The sequence below is a fragment of the Lolium perenne genome, chromosome 7 (genome assembly GCF_019359855.2).
Source record: "Lolium perenne isolate Kyuss_39 chromosome 7, Kyuss_2.0, whole genome shotgun sequence".
NCBI lineage: Eukaryota > Viridiplantae > Streptophyta > Magnoliopsida > Poales > Poaceae > Lolium > Lolium perenne.
The window spans coordinates 265,720,166-265,737,151 of NC_067250.2; the positions used below are offsets into that span (position 1 = coordinate 265,720,166).

The following is a 16,986-nucleotide window of genomic DNA, read 5'->3' on the forward strand; positions in this document are numbered from 1 at the left end:
GGGCGGGACGACAAGGCAGTCCAACAACGACACTGTCCATCGGTGCCAGCTGACGACAAGCCGGTGCCGCACATAATGGCGACGGTCATGACAACAATTAATGCCAACCTTTGTGGTGGCAGGGGCGCACTATGGGTGCATGGTGGGTTTGACCCGTTGAGGGATTATTCGGACGTAGGGGTGATAGGAGACCCTAAACACGTTAAATAGGAGGAAACAAAAATTATCCGACCAAGGGGTGCCTACAAAAAAGGCAGCATGCTTGCCACTCTCTTGCTAGGGTTCGTCGCACTCCATAGTGACGGGCCTGTTTGAAGAAGTTACTTTAATTCACAAGTCTCATTTTCTTAAGGCACATGCTTATAACTTAGCTGAGTGCTGTATCCCTTAGTCAGTTCGCCATGTTAGACTAACCTAGTCCTAGAGCCATTGAGCCAACAAGTGCCTCTGTTTGTGATATTGCAATAAAATACTGTAGGTGAATTTACCCTTAAAAAGTATCTGCATGATAATATTTTTCGATGGTATTCAATTTTTAGGACTACAATTGATAAATCACAACGACAATTTTTTTTACAATCACTAGTAGAAAAAAGGCCTTCCATCTCAACCCATTAGTTCCCAAATACTTTGACCCGGGACAAATGGGGTCTTTAGTCCCGGTCTGGTGAACCGAGACTAATGCTCGGGCAACCGGGACTAAAGGGCTACGGTGGACTGCGGCCAGGGCAGGAAGCTTCAGTCCCGGTTGGTGTCCCCAACCGGGACTAAAGCTTTTTCCAGGTTTTTTACTCCTCGCGCACCCTCCACCCCCCTGATCGCCTTTTTTAACACTGTAAAATAGGAAACAAAATGATAGAAAATTCAAAAAATAAAATGTTTTCACATTCTTGTATGTTATGTAACCTACTATTAGGGAAATTAACAAATTTGATTTTTTACTTTTTTTTGCAAAAAAAGTTTCGAAAATGGTAAAACCGCATTAACTTTTGCATACGACGTCGAAAAAAACCGTATAATATATCAAAATGATCGTGGGAAAAAGTTACATCCGAATTCACCCGGGCTTACCTGGTTAGCCATTTTTAGATTCTCAAAATTCCAAATGAAAATATGAAAGCGGGAATATTTTAGTTTTTTTTCCAGAAATCTAGAATTTTATATATATAATTTTTTTTGAAAATTAAAATTAATAATTATAAGATTTTTTGAATACCAGAATATTAATATTACTTTTAGAAAATTATAATATTTTCAAATTTTCAGGTTTTAGGTTTGGCAAAAAAATATTAAAAATAATACAAATTTAAAAAGTTAATTTTATTTATTTATTCAACATTATTATTACATCATTACTTTTGTTTATTAAAAAAAATATTTGGAATTTAAATAATAAAGAAGTGTGACATCGACCAACAGGTTAATAGGATTGATATGATAATACTATCAACAACATGCGCGCGGAGCACTTGAAAGTGGGACGGGAAGGAACTCGGAAGTTAAGCGTGCTAGTGCTGGAGTAGTGTGAGGATGGGTGACTGACCGGGAAGTTTGACCACGGGTAAGTAATATGACTAGAGATTAAATGTAGTTAGAGAATAATGGAAATAATAGAAATTCTGAAAAAAATAAAAAAAGAGGTAGTGAAAAAAATAAAATAAAAGAGGGAGTGAAAAATAATTAGAAAAAATGGATAAAAAAATTAAACGAAATAGCCTTTAGTACGAACCGGTACCAAAGATCTCCAGCCCCGCGGGCTCCTCCTTGCCCACGTGGAGGCACCTTTAGTACCGGTTCGTAAGGAACCGGTACTAAAGGTGGGAGGCTTTAACCGGTACTAAAGGCCTTTGGAACCGGTACTAAAGGGGGGTTTCTCTACTAGTGGAGGGGATGTGTGACCAACCGGGAAGTTTGACCACACGTAAAATTCGACCTAAGATTAGGTGTACTTAGAGTTAAAAGTGTTATTGTGAAAGATTAATAATTAAAAAAAAAGAGAAGAAAATAGTGAAAAGAATGATTTTTTGATATTTTTAAAAATACTATGCCGACCCACAGAAAAACAAAAAAATGTTTGATTTTTTTTCAAAAAACATTATTTGAATTTTTTCAAAAATAAATTTAATTTTTTTGAAATACTATGCCAAGGGTAAAGCCGCCGTCACAGACTGCTGTGCCGACGGCCAGTATGTGGCAAAAGTCAACTTACCTATCCTAACCAGAGCTTTCCCGATGACGGTGTGCCGACGGTGGCCGTCGGCACAGTCTGTGTCGATGGCCAGATGGCATGTGTCGACAGTCGTTGGTTGTCGGCACCTTGTATCTTTCCCCGTAGGGGATCGGTCCCAGGAGAGTCCCGACCTCCTCCCGACCCCCAACCCTAACCTGCCCCCGCGCGGCGGCGCCACGCCGCCACCGGGGCGCCCACCTCCGCCCTCCCACTCCAGCCCTCCCCCCGTCGTTCTCCTCGCCGCCGCCGCTGCCGGGAGCGCCACCAGGCAAAGCCTGGTCGGTGTGGTGGCGGCGGCGGCCATCCTCCTGGCGCCGAGTTGCGGCGACGATGGCGCTCGTTGTCCTGTCCCGCGGTGTTGGTGCAGCAAAGGGACGGCAGCCACGGCGGATCCGGGGACCGCAAGATGCAGCGGCGCCTCCTTTCAATCTAATCCGGTCCCCATGGGGATCAGGCGGAGGGGATGGGCGGGCTCCTGCGGGCAGCGGTGTGCGGGTTTCGTTTGTGTCCCTTCCGCTTCACGAGGGCGCTTGGAGTTTCTACTCTAGGCATGGCGGTGGCGGTCTTCTCTTCCGCCGGAGGAGATCGGCTAGTTGTGTGGCTAGCCGTGGCGGATCTCGCGATCTGTCGCCTAGCTCCCGCTGGCGAGGCGCAGCTGCCGGTGAAAGCCGGCCCGGACTTCGGTCATGGCGGATGATGGCGGCGTGCTTCGTCGTTACCTTGTTGAAGGCATTGTCTCTACAGCCTGCGTTCTTCGCCTGGGCTGCTCCAGGGGAAATCCTAGACCCGGGTCTCCTGGATCGGACGATGTCGGCTCGCAACGCCGTTCTCCCTGTTGGGGGCATCGTTTTTGGAGCAGACAACGGATGGCGGTGGTGCTGAGGTGCAGCGGTGTGCTTTCGCTGTGTCGACGTCGTCGAGTCACCGCGGCATGGTGCAGTGGTGTCTCGGGACGGATGCAGTGTGATGGACTCGCGCAGGATGGTGGAGTCGTCTGGCGCCGTGGTGGCATCGATGGCAGGCCTGGCATGGTCAATGCGATGGTCTCTTTTGAAGATGGAGTTGAGGAAGACGGCGGTCCCGACCGACATTATTTTGCCGACCGACAGTTCGACAGCAGTTGTGAACATTCCCGACCGACGTTTTCTTTATCGACCGACGTTTTTTTACCGACCGACAATGCTTTGCCGACCGATATGCAGTTGGAGAAAGTTTTGCCGACCAACTAACCCATTGCCTCGTGACGCAGATGCTTCCTTCTGACATTGTTAGTTTTGCCGACCAACACTTGGGTATTTCAGATATTTGAATTTAAAAAAATTCAATACATTCTGATAATTCCACACAATCATACGTTCGTATCAGAAAAGAATAGCAGACATGACACACTAATATGCATAAAAATCTTACAATACTGATTGTTCATAATATCTCAACTGATCACAACATAGTCAAGTTCACAAAATAATACTCCTTGTCACCCCATAAGTAGGTTTTACAAAATAGAAGTCCGACTACCAGCATCTAAACAGGATTACAAAATGGAAGCCATGACTACCATATGACCAAGTTTCACAATCCATCTTTGAAGGGAAACATCCAGCTACTTGGTTTCGCATGTTTGAAGGGACACCTGCAAAACCAGTACAGAGGGTCAACTGAGGTCCAATTTTTTAACCAGAATTATATACCCAAAAGATCACTTGCAAGGAATCGCTACCATCAGGAACATCTCAATTAGTACTACACTCAATTGTACCCAGGCAGAAGCAATATGAGTTTGGTAGCTGCAACTAACTCAGGCTAAATCAGTACGTACTAATCTAGTGTTGATTCACTTGTATGGGCAAACATGCATGGCTTTCTAAAAGAAACTGGACGCAGGCAGCAGTACAATTTATATTTATGCATGCAAAGTAGATAATCTGGAGATGAAGTTGACCTACTGGACGTTTCATGACATGAAATATATCCATATAGAACAGGAACTTGCAGAATGCTCTGCAGTTGGCAGAAAAGAACTGTACTGCTAGAGGAGAAATAGTCTTTGGAGAATGTCCTCCGAAGGTTGACAGAAAAGAACAGTACTGCTAAATTTTGGATGTTAGTTTGATAGTGAGAGTTGAAATTTGGATAGTGTATAAATAATTTACCACATGACAATTTATCCACTAGTTTTAGTTATTACTCCAGAAATGACTGCAGTACCCCGGGATTTATAAAACTAGGTACCTCAGTTTGTGATACATGTCTTGCTATTTATACTACAGGTGCATGAACATCAGATACTTCAAAAGTGTCGAAGTTATACTCACATCAACTGAAATTATCACCGGCGAGATGAGGTAGAGGCCGCTGGTTTGTAGGGCTTTATCTACCAAAATTATCACAAGTCAGCATAGCACAATCAGCAATATCTAGCATATCTATAAAACACACAGGCATGCATGGTGATTACCTTGCTAGATGGCCATGCAATGGACCTTGTGACAGCATCTCTAATATATAGTAAATCCTCACACTGATATGGAAGAATAGTATCCCTTTTAATGGCAACATTCACAATAACCTCATAAGTACCAGGTCCAAGGGGCTCCCCACCCACAATTATGTCTGGATCGACCGAGAGAACTGTTGCCTTAGCAACAGGAGTTTCAGGACCAGTCCATGCATAAAGAAGCACATCCATCCCAATCTGAAAAGAATATATATATGTGCAACAAAGACACATGAGAAAATTATATAAACATGGAAGCAAAAAAATTTAAGTATGCAGTAAGGATGCATTAGAAGCTTACAAGGCTTTCATCTTGCTGGGTTGAAGAGTTTCCTGGATTTGCAACAATTTTTCTTCTCTGAACATTGCCATCTTCGCTTTCCTCTTCATCGCCGTCTTCGCCATCAATTTCTTCCTCAATTTCAGCTCTTGAGTTCTGCCAAAAATAAAATGTAACTTACTGGATGCATGATGAATATTTAATGCAATGAACATATCAGCTATGTGCAAAACGGTTTATTACTTGTCGAGAATTAGAACCATTTTGCGAGCTAGGAGCCTCCAAATGTTGCCCTCCTCGTGACATCATTTCTTGCATTTTGTTCATTCGTTGCTCCATTTGTTGCACCTGCTCCTCCAAAGTGCTCATGCGGTGTTCAGCTTCTCGACGTGCTACCATTTCTGTAATTGTGCATATTATGGCAGCATACAACTGAAAAAACTCCCCTTTTGATGCATCATAGGTCCTAACACCATCAAAAAACATATCTAGCATATCATCAACTAGAGGCTCGAAATAGACATCAATATCACTACCAGGAGCTCTTTGGCCAGGAATCAACAAAGATAATATAAAATTCGGTTGCTTCATAACCATGTTGTGAGAAAAGTTATATGGAATCATTAGGACAGGCCATATGCTATAGCTGAGATTCATGGAACGAAAGGGGTTAAAACCGTCTGTGGCTAGTGCAAGCCTGATGCTTCGGCTATCTTTAGCAAATTTTGGATTTTTGTCCTCAAAGTCTTTCCAAAGAAGAGAATCTGCGGGATGCCTAAGCAAACCATCTTGCGTGCGATCTTCTGCATGCCATCTTGTGAGAGCTGCAGTTCTAGAGCATGCAAACAACCTTTGAAGCCTTTTCTTTATGGGGAAGTATCGCAGAACCTTCTTAGGAACCTTGTGAACACGTGTCCCATCTGCATGCTTTCTTTCAGATTTCCATCGGGAGGCTTTACATTTTGGGCATGAATTGGCACTGGCATTGTCTTTCCAAAAGAGAATGCAATCATTCTCACATGCATCAATCTTAACATACCCAAGTCCCATGCATTTCACTAGTTTTTTAGCTTCATTGCAGTTTTTAGGTATTGCGGACTCAGGGTAAGCCTCTTTAAGCAGATCTAATAGAAGATTAAAACTTTTATCAGACCACCCTCCCAGCATTTTGGTGTGAAGAAGTCTAACTAGGAAACGGAGCTTCGAAAAGTTTTTACAGCCAGGATATAACTCTTGTCTAGATTCAGCTTCCAACTTGTGCAGAGATTGTAAGAAAGGATCATCCTGATCTGCACCACCTGTAGGATAACGTTGCATAGAAAACAAAAATTTTCCTACTGCGAACACGCAATCCAAGCCAAGATGCAATCTAGAAGACGGTAGCAACGAGGGGGTATCGAGTTTCACCCTTGAAGATATTCCAAAGCCTACAAGAGGAGGCTCTTGTTGCTGCGGTAGACGTTCACTTGCCGCTTGCAAAAGCGCGTAGAAGATCTTGATCACGATCGGTTCCGGCGCCACGAACGGGCAGCACCTCCGTACTCGGTCACACGTTCGGTTGTTGATGAAGACGACGTCCACCTCCCCGTTCCAGCGGGCAGCGGAAGTAGTAGCTCCTCTTGAATCCGACAGCACGACGGCGTGGTGTCGGTGGTGGTGGAGAAGTCCGGCGGAGCTTCGCTAAGCGTGCGGGAAGTGGAGGAGCGGGGCGGCTAGGGTTTGGGGAGAGAGGGGCGCCGGCCACTATGGGGTGCGGCCACCTTGGTGGTGTTTGAGGTGGCCGGCCCCCTCCCCCTTGGCCCTCATTATATAGGTGGAACCCCAAGAGTTGGTCTCCAAGTCTTCGAATAAGACCCGAACCAAAAACCTTCCATATGGTGGGGAAACCTAGCCAAGCTAGGACTCCCACTAGAGGTGGGAGTTCCACCTCCCATATGGGGGGTGGCCGGCCCCCTAAGGGGGAGTCCACTTGGGACTCCTCCCCCACTAGGGTTGGCCGGCCATGGAGGTGGAGTCCCATGTGGACTCCACCTTCCTTGGTGGTTTCTTCCGGACTTTTCTAGAACCTTCTAGAACCTTCCATAGAACCTTCCGCGTCAATTTAATTCACATAAAATGACATCCTATATATGAATCTTATTCTCCCACCATTCCTAACTCCTCGTGATGTCCGGGATCTCATCCGGGACTCCGAACAAATATTCGAACTCCATTCCATATTCAAGTTCTACCATTTCAACATCCAACTTTAAGTGTGTCACCCTACGGTTCGCGAACTATGCGGACATGGTTGAGTACTCACTCCGACCAATAACCAATAGCGGGATCTGGAGATCCATAATGGCTCCCACATATTCAACGATGACTTTAGTGATCGAATGAACCATTCACATACGATACCAATTCCCTTTGTCATGCGATATTTTACTTGTCCGAGGTTTGATCTTCGGTATCACTCTATACCTTGTTCAACCTCGTCTCTTGACAAGTACTCTTTACTCGTACCGTGGTATGTGGTCTCTTATGAACTTATTCATATGCTTGCAAGAAATTAGACGACATTCCACCGAGAGGGCCCAGAGTATATCTATCCGTCATCGGGATGGACAAATCCCACTGTTGATCCATATGCCTCAACTCATACTTTCCGGATACTTAATCCCACCTTTATAACCACCCATTTACGCAGTGGCGTTTGATGTAATCAAAGTACCTTTCCGGTATAAGTGATTTACATGATCTCATGGTCATAAGGACTAGGTAACTATGTATCGAAAGCTTTATAGCAAATAACTTAATGACGAGATCTTATGCTACGCTTAATTGGGTGTGTCCATTACATCATTCATATAATGATATAACCTTGTTATTAATAACATCCAATGTTCATGATTATGAAACTAATCATCCATTAATCAACAAGCTAGTTTAAGAGGCATACTAGGGACTTCTTGTTGTCTACATATCACACATGTACTAATGTTTCGGTTAATACAATTATAGCATGATATATAAACATTTATCATAAACATAAAGATATAAATAATAACCACTTTATTATTGCCTCTAGGGCATATCTCCTTCAGTCTCCCACTTGCACTAGAGTCAATAATCTAGTTTACATTTGTAAAGATATAACACCTTGGCCTTCTGGTGTTTTATCATGTTTTGCTCACAGGAGAGGTTTTAGTCAACGGATCTGACACGTTCAGAAACGTATGTATTTTGTAATTCATTTGCGTCTCAACGCATCACTCATTTCCTAATGAGTCGGCATTAAATATGTTTGGTCTTCTGGTGGAACCTTAATTCCGCGGTCTGAAATATGTCACTAATATTGTCACACACAATATAGCTTCAAAGTTCTGACACTATCGGAACTACACCAAGTTCTCAAAGAACTTCTTGACTTAACATCCTTTGTCATTGTCAAAACAATGACATACTCTGCCTTCTTTTGTAGAATCCGTCACAATATTTAGAACTCTTCTAAATCTAGCATAGACAACTTCTAGCTCATTGTGCTACCTTTTAAACAACACTTAGTCTAATTTGAGATTTGAAATTTTATTTTCATATGTGACAAAATTAGTATCGGTGCAACACCTTACAGCGATTTGTTTTGTCATTTCTCCATATAAAACTATATATATACTTGGTTCTTCTTAAGTACTCAAGAATATTCTTACTGTTTTTCAGTGATTATCACATGAATCATGCTCATAACACTCTTAGAGCATAGGATATCTGGTTGTGTACATATTATTCGTGATCTATAATCACTCATGTGTTTTTACTCATTGAGTGTCAGATACACTCAAGTCTTGTTAAAACTTCACATGACAAGAACATCTTCTTAATATTTCTATATTGAACTATTTCAATATCCATTCTATGTACTTTGACTTAAACTTATTTTGTGTTTCAATCTATCTTCATAGATCTTGACACTAAATTTGTTTCAGTCCATATCTTTTCATTGAAGTTAATTTCTCAATGAAACCTTTTTAATCAAGTATATAATTACATTATTTATAACCAACTATATGTCACCTACATAAAGTATTATAAATATGTCTTAGCGCTCCCACTTAATTTCTTGCAAATGCAAGCCTCTTCATCGTCTCTGATGAAATCAAAAACTCTTTGACTATTTCATCTGGTGAAGATTCAAACTCCGCGATACTCACTTCATCAAATTGAAGTTTGTATACCTATCTAATATTCCACGGACCAGCAAAACTCTTGGTTGTATCTTGTATACACCTTTAATACATACTTCTGATAAGTAATGTATTTTGCCATCCTACTAGAATAATCCATATAGACTATAAGCATTTCTACGGAAGATCTAATCTTATCGTAGTCAACTCTTTGAACTTTGTCGTAAACAATTTTTCGACAAGTCGAGCTTCTTCAAGGATATTTCATCCAAGTCTATAGATCCATTTACTTTCAAAAAGTATTCATCTATTATGGATTTCATGGCGCATGGCCATTTTAACGAGTCGTGGCCCATCATAACTTCTTTGTTTGTAGTTGGTTTATCATTGTTCAAAATCAATCCTTTGTCCACAAATCATTTATTTGATCACAAAGTAAACCATACCTACAAGGTTCAATATGTACTTCGATCTCCATGACTAAAACACTTTGTAGTCATGGGAGCCATGATCGTTGTGGCCGCTTCCGAAACCTATTCCGATGTTGCGCTACTCTGATCATTATGCTCAGGTTCATAAACCTTATCAAATTATATTGTCCTCCCACTCAAATACTTCACTAGAAACAATTTCTCGGAAATAAGAAACGTTGACAAACACTTTTGTCTTTGTCTCGTGGGAAGAATTCCCAATCAAATCTCTGGGATAACCAACAAAGACATTCATCCGATTTTGGTTGTAAACTTATTTACTTATGCTATGCATACCAAAATTTAAGAAAAGACTATCAGGTTTCTTACCTATGCCATAACTCGTATGATGTCATTTCAACGGATCATGATGATGCTCTATTTAGTGTAGAAGCGGTAGTCACTAAAGCATAATCCACAAAAATATAATGGCGTCATAATATTTTTATCTCATCATTAATCCAACAAGGTTTGGATACATATCTTGGATACTATATCATCATTATGATACTCCTAGAAATGTGAGTTGTTGAACAATTTCATAACTCTCTTAGATGTTCGCTAAAACTCGTAATTCAAATATTTCCACCATGATCCAATCATAGATATTTGACTTTTCTATTACGATGATTTCCACTTCATGCTGAAATTTATTTGAATCCATTCAAATGTTTCAAACTTCTTCCTTATTGAATATATCCACATATATATACTCAATTCATTGTTGAAAGTTTTCATGAAGTAGAAGAATCTCCCGCACACAACTATGCCCAGTGAATCACATACATCCTCATGTATTTTTCCACTAAGTTAGTTGCCCGTTCAACTTTTTGGCCTATGAACGGTATTTATATCATTCCCTTTAAAAAAGATTTGCAAGCGCCAAACGATTCAAAAATCAAATGACTCCAAAAATCCATTTGCATGGAGTTCCTTCATGCGTTCCTTTCTAACATGACCTAAATGGCGGTTCCACAAATAAGTGGAATTCAAATCATTTGCCTTATGGCATTTTAGCGTCAGTGTTATGTATGTGTGTTTTACCATTAAGATTTATAATAACTTATCCATCGTACATGGAGTAATGTCATAATTTGAACAACTCATTGTTTTCATTTGACCAGATCAAAATAACAATTATTAAATTCTTTATTATAAATTCTAAGGGCTAGATAGAATGCCAACGACGAACATAATAACAGTTTATTTTTGTTCCAGACGTGCATTCTTATCATATTCCTTGTCAGTCACTTAGGCCATTGTATTCTTGTATTGCGTTGTTTTGTATGACACTTCATACCAACCAATATGGTACAAATACCCAAGAATTTCATTGTGTGACCTAACTAGGAATACAACCATAACATGTATATCATTTATATACACCTGAGCTAGACTTTCTAGTCTTTTCTTTCTTTTTGCCAAAATATCTTTTGCAGTTTCTCTTTTAGCTTTCCTCATTATTCAGAAAAACACTTTAACATCAATAACTTCTAGGTTTGTTGGTCAAATACCAATAACCTTGAGGTTCTTACTTTGAAGTTGATCATCATATGACAAGTGTTCTAGATTTCACTTATTAGTAACTTTGTAATATGATGAACAATTTCACTCATATTTTTATCCATCAATTCATGACAACTTTTTGAGACCATGTCTGTACATGCTAGGCTCATAAAGTTTAACCTTAGTATTCGCATGTGCAAATCTGGCTTGCACCCGTTGTATGCACACGTAGAATCTATCACACCCGATCATCACGTGATGCTTTCGAAACGACGAGTCTTAGCAACTGTGCATACTAAGGATGATAACTTCATGGATATGCGAATATTATTAGTGCCCCAATAGTTGGAGGATTGTGACGCCTGGCGTCTTCAACCTTCATACATTCCCATAAAACTTATGAGTTTATGTAGTCTCACCAAATTTATATTCTATCATCTTGCAATAAGGTCTTAGATATCACATATATCTCATACCTTGAAAACTAAATTTTCAGCTCCTTACTTTTCAAACAGATTTGAACTTCAAGTTTCACGGAGACAAGATAACTTTGGGTACTAATTGAAACCATAGCTCTTTGAATCAACAATGTGAGGTTTACTAAAAGTTTGCAATAGGACTTAATCAATTCTTGATTATTTAACAATACGGTACTAATTCGTAAAGTTTCTTATCAGATTTAACAGTATTTCTATCTCAATAACAAGACTAGCGCATAGTAGTAAACGGATGCCAATACTACAAAATTAATACAAAATACTACTCAGACTATGTTTATGATAATTATTTCATGTTTTAATCTAATTACTAATGAACTCCCACTTAATACAACATCCCTCATAGTTGTTAAGTGGTACACGATCCAAATCCACTACACCAAAACCGATCATCACGTGAGATGATGTAGCTTCAATGGTGAACATCAACATGTTGATCATATCATCCATATGACTCGTGTTCAACCTTTCGGTTTCCGTTGTCCCGAGGCCATATCTGTACATGCTAGGCTCATCAAGCAAACCCAAGTATTCCGCGTGTGCAACATTGCTTACACCCGTTGTATGTGAACGTTGAGTCTATCACATCCGATCATCACGAGATGCTTCGAAACGACGAACTGTACAACGGTGCATACGAGGGGAGAACACTTTATTATCTTGATATTAATGTGAGGGATCATCTTATAATGCTACCGTCGCGATCTAAGCAAAATAAGATGCATAAAGGATTAACATCACATGCAATTCATATGTGATATGATATGGCCCTTTAGTCTTTGCGCCTTCGATCTTCATCACCAAAACACGGACATGATCTCCATCATCAACGGGCATGATCTCCATCATCGTTGGCGTAGCGTCAAGGTTCATGGCGCCGTCTTCATGGTTGTTCACCTCATGTAGCAACTATTACAACTAATTTGAAATACTACTCAACATGAAATTTAAAGACAACCATAAGGCTCCTGCCGGTTGCCACAATACAATAATGATCATCTCATACATATGCATCATCACATTATGGCCATATCACATCACCAAACCCTGCAAAAACAAGTTAGACGTCTCTAATTTGGTTTGCATATTTTACGTGGTTTAGGGTTTTCGAGAGAGATCTAATCTACCTACGAACATGAACCACAACGGTGATACTAGTGTTGTCAATAGAAGAGTAAATTGAATCTTCACTATAGTAGGAGAGACAGACACCCGCAAAGCCTCTTATGCAATACAAGTTGCATGTCGAACGAGGAACAAGTCTCATGAACGTGGTCATGTAAAGTTAGTTCGGGCCGCTTCATCCCACTATGCCACAAAGATGCAAAGTACTCAAACTAAAGATAACAAGAGCATCAACGCCCACAAAACCATTGTGTTCTACTCGTGCAACCATCTATGCATAGACACGGCTCTGATACCACTGTAGGATAACGTTGCATAGAAAACAAAAAATTTCCTACTGCGAACACGCAATCCAAGCCAAGATGCAATCTAGAAGACGGTAGCAACGAGGGGGTATCGAGTTTCACCCTTGAAGATATTCCAAAGCCTACAAGAGGAGGCTCTTGTTGCTGCGGTAGACGTTCACTTGCCGCTTGCAAAAGCGCGTAGAAGATCTTGATCACGATCGGTTCCGGCGCCACGAACGGGCAGCACCTCCGTACTCGGTCACACGTTCGGTTATTGATGAAGACGACGTCCACCTCCCCGTTCCAGCGGGCAGCGGAAGTAGTAGCTCCTCTTGAATCCGACAGCACGACGGCGTGGTGTCGGTGGTGGTGGAGAAGTCCGGCGGAGCTTCGCTAAGCGTGCGAGAAGTGGAGGAGCGGGGCGGCTAGGGTTTGGGGAGAGAGGGGCGCCGGCCACTATGGGGTGCGGCCACCTTGGTGGTGTTTGAGGTGGCCGGCCCCCTCCCCCTTGGCCCTCATTATATAGGTGGAACCCCAAGAGTTGGTCTCCAAGTCTTCGAATAAGACCCGAACCAAAAACCTTCCATATGGTGGGGAAACCTAGCCAAGCTAGGACTCCCACTAGAGGTGGGAGTTCCACCTCCCATATGGGGGGGTGGCCGGCCCCCTAAGGGGGAGTCCACTTGGGACTCCTCCCCCACTAGGGTTGGCCGGCCATGGAGGTGGAGTCCCATGTGGACTCCACCTTCCTTGGTGGTTTCTTCCGGACTTTTCTAGAACCTTCTAGAACCTTCCATAGAACCTTCCGCGTCAATTTAATTCACATAAAATGACATCCTATATATGAATCTTATTCTCCGGACCATTCCGGAACTACTCGTGATGTCCGGGATCTCATCCGGGACTCCGAACAAATATTCGAACTCCATTCCATATTCAAGTTCTACCATTTCAACATCCAACTTTAAGTGTGTCACCCTACGGTTCGCGAACTATGCGGACATGGTTGAGTACTCACTCCGACCAATAACCAATAGCGGGATCTGGAGATCCATAATGGCTCCCACATATTCAACGATGACTTTAATGATCGAATGAACCATTCACATACGATACCAATTCCCTTTGTCACGCGATATTTTACTTGTCCGAGGTTTGATCTTCGGTATCACTCTATACCTTGTTCAACCTCGTCTCTTGACAAGTACTCTTTACTCGTACCATGGTATGTGGTCTCTTATGAACTTATTCATATGCTTGCAAGACATTAGACGACATTCCACCGAGAGGGCCCAGAGTATATCTATCCGTCATCGGGATGGACAAATCCCACTGTTGATCCATATGCCTCAACTCATACTTTCCGGATACTTAATCCCACCTTTATAACCACCCATTTACGCAGTGGCGTTTGATGTAATCAAAGTACCTTTCCGGTATAAGTGATTTACATGATCTCATGGTCATAAGGACTAGGTAACTATGTATCGAAAGCTTTATAGCAAATAACTTAATGACGAGATCTTATGCTACGCTTAATTGGGTGTGTCCATTACATCATTCATATAATGATATAACCTTGTTATTAATAACATCCAATGTTGATGATTATGAAACTAATCATCCATTAATCAACAAGCTAGTTTAAGAGGCATACTAGGGACTTCTTGTTGTCTACATATCACACATGTACTAATGTTTCGGTTAATACAATTATAGCATGATATATAAACATTTATCATAAACATAAAGATATAAATAATAACCACTTTATTATTGCCTCTAGGGCATATCTCCTTCACCACCATCATCTTCAAATTCTCCCCTATCATCATCTAAACCACCCCCTAGGTCTCTTAGCAAGGCAGAAATATCATCACCCTCATCCCTCTCTTGGACATCATAAAAATTTAGTGGATCCTGAGAAGAAGAGCCACTCTCTCCATGAAAAATCAATTGGCTATATCCTTCAGTAAAACCCTCACATATCAGGTGCTCACGAACTATTCTTTCTTCTCTCCAGTACGAGTTCACACAGTTTTTGCAAGGACATAAGATTTTGTTCTCAACCGATGATTTAGCAAACGCATACCCCAAGAATCTAGCTAGCCCTTGTATGTACTCCTCTGTATGCCTACATGCAAGCATACATATGCAACAAGTTACCTCTGATTTCATTAAGTACTAATAAAGTCTAAGACAAATTTAGCAATGTGATGTACCTAGCCGCGTTCATCCAACTTTTATCCATTTTATTTCAACACTTAATTACCGGATCAGTACAAAATCCTGCCACCATAAAGAAACAAGGACACGCAAAAGAAATACATTCACTCAATTGCACACATAATAAAGCCCATAACACAGTTGATAAAAAAATAGTACATGGACACCTCAAATTGAACATTGAAGTAAAGGTCGACTCACCAACAGGTTAGTGATGTAGTGACAAGCAGAGAGCCGATTCCAGTGCTGCCCCGGAGAGGTCGTGAATTCCCAGGACCAAGAATCCTAATAACCAAACAAATTAGAAAGTAAAGAAATTAGGCTCCGCTTCTATTTTCAAATATCTGCGCCATACAACAATATTTAAACAAGCAGGCTAGCAGAATAGGATACCAATATACTGCAGTCAAGATTATTCTGGATGACTAAATTATACAACAACATGCCAATTATAACATTTTCATCACTAAACATTTTAGTGCTAAACCAGAAGAGTGCACAGAAGAAAACAACAGTAGAAATATTGTACCAACCATTGAGCAGAAGCAATAGTTGCTACAAATTGCACTACTGATTTTATGAAATTAGGGCTAAACAACAATATCTAGTAAGCACCAACCAGCAATAGACTACTAGCTGCATATATAGCAGTCCGTTCATTAGTACCAAATCCTGGGCGAACATGGTGCCTACTTCTCATTACAGAAATCATATCCTAAAACGAAGTACACATTATGGAAATTTCAGCCACACTCCTAATTCTTTCCCCAGCTCTGAAAAAAACATTATGGTATCAAGTGAGTGAAGCCTAAAGTAATTATCATAAAAAATACTAATTAGGACCAAAGTAAAATAACTGAAACTAGTGATAAGCAGGGAGGGGGTGTCACTGTCTCGTCCCTGGGAGCTCGTGAGTCCCTAGGAGCAAGAAATCTGATACCAAACAAACTGGAGATTATAAATCTAGGCTACACATGTTGAAGAAATCGGTGGCCTCCACACTGCCACGCACATAGAGCAGCAGTTGTTGTAGCGCACGCGCTGAGAGCGAGGGAAATGGGAGAATGAGAGAGAGAGCACGAGTGCTGATCTCACGTACTGGGTTGGGCGTAGACGAAAATCACCACGAGCTGCAGCCGAAAGTCACCACGAGCTGCAGCTTGGTGCGGACAGCGACCGCGGCAGCTTCGGAACGGCAGGGCTCTTAGTTGGCGACCAGATGCGAGCACCGCCGCCCAGCTGCACGTTGTGGCGGCAGAACGGCGTGGCAGCGCGTGCGAGTCGAACGAGTGAGGGCAGGTCGTCCTCGCCGGACCGGTAGCGCCGCCAGGGGCTGGAGGTCGAGCGGAGCACGTGCTGGGTGGAGACGCGGTGGAGAGGCGGCCGGGAGATATCGGAGCGGCGCACGAATGGAGGATTTGGGGATCTAGGGTTCAGTTTAGATGGCGCGGTCGAGACTTAGTTGTGGGGTGGGGGTGGGGGGAAATGAAATCTGCGCGCGTGTTGGGCCAAATGTTGGCGCTAATAATTTTCGCCTCGCGCCAATCGGCCCACTAAACGTCCAACTATCGGTCGGGGTTGTTTTTCCGACCGACCATCTGTTGCCTATACGACTAATGCCGACCGACTGTGCGTCAGTGAAGGAGGAGCAATTCCCGACCAACATTCAGTCGATATGTACAAGTTCTCCCGACCAACTGTTCGA

The 16,986-nt window shown here is 41.9% G+C and overlaps 1 protein-coding gene across 2 annotated transcripts; it reads right to left on the reverse strand.

Annotated features, from left to right (window-relative positions):
• Positions 1-3,589: 3,589 nt before the first annotated feature.
• On the reverse strand, positions 3,590-16,747 carry LOC127312730 (uncharacterized). 2 transcript variants are annotated; one of them, XM_051343278.2, is made up of 9 exons: positions 16,381-16,747; positions 15,483-15,566; positions 15,278-15,344; positions 14,861-15,189; positions 5,251-6,305; positions 5,029-5,163; positions 4,689-4,925; positions 4,546-4,604; positions 3,590-3,863 (listed from the first exon to the last, which is right to left on the reverse strand). In XM_051343278.2, the coding sequence occupies exons 3-8, from the start codon at positions 15,304-15,306 to the stop codon at positions 4,560-4,562; spliced, it is 1,830 nt and encodes a 609-aa protein (XP_051199238.1). In that variant the 5' UTR covers positions 15,307-15,344; positions 15,483-15,566; positions 16,381-16,747; the 3' UTR covers positions 3,590-3,863; positions 4,546-4,559. The 2 variants fall into 2 exon arrangements, with proteins under 2 accessions (XP_051199238.1, XP_051199237.1); XM_051343277.2 differs by lacking the exons at positions 15,483-15,566; positions 16,381-16,747 and having other exon boundaries at positions 14,861-15,286.
• Between the last annotated feature and the right edge of the window lie 239 nt (positions 16,748-16,986).

Coding starts and splice junctions, on each gene's coding strand:
- LOC127312730 (XM_051343277.2), bottom strand. CDS start 15,233: ATGAAATCAGAGGTAACTTGTTGCATATGTATGCTTGCATGTAGGCAT. Junction 5,164..5,250: donor ATGGTTCTAATTCTCGACAA/GTAATAAACCGT, acceptor TATTTTTGGCAG/AACTCAAGAGCTGAAATTGA. Junction 4,926..5,028: donor CCCAGCAAGATGAAAGCCTT/GTAAGCTTCTAA, acceptor TATTCTTTTCAG/ATTGGGATGGATGTGCTTCT.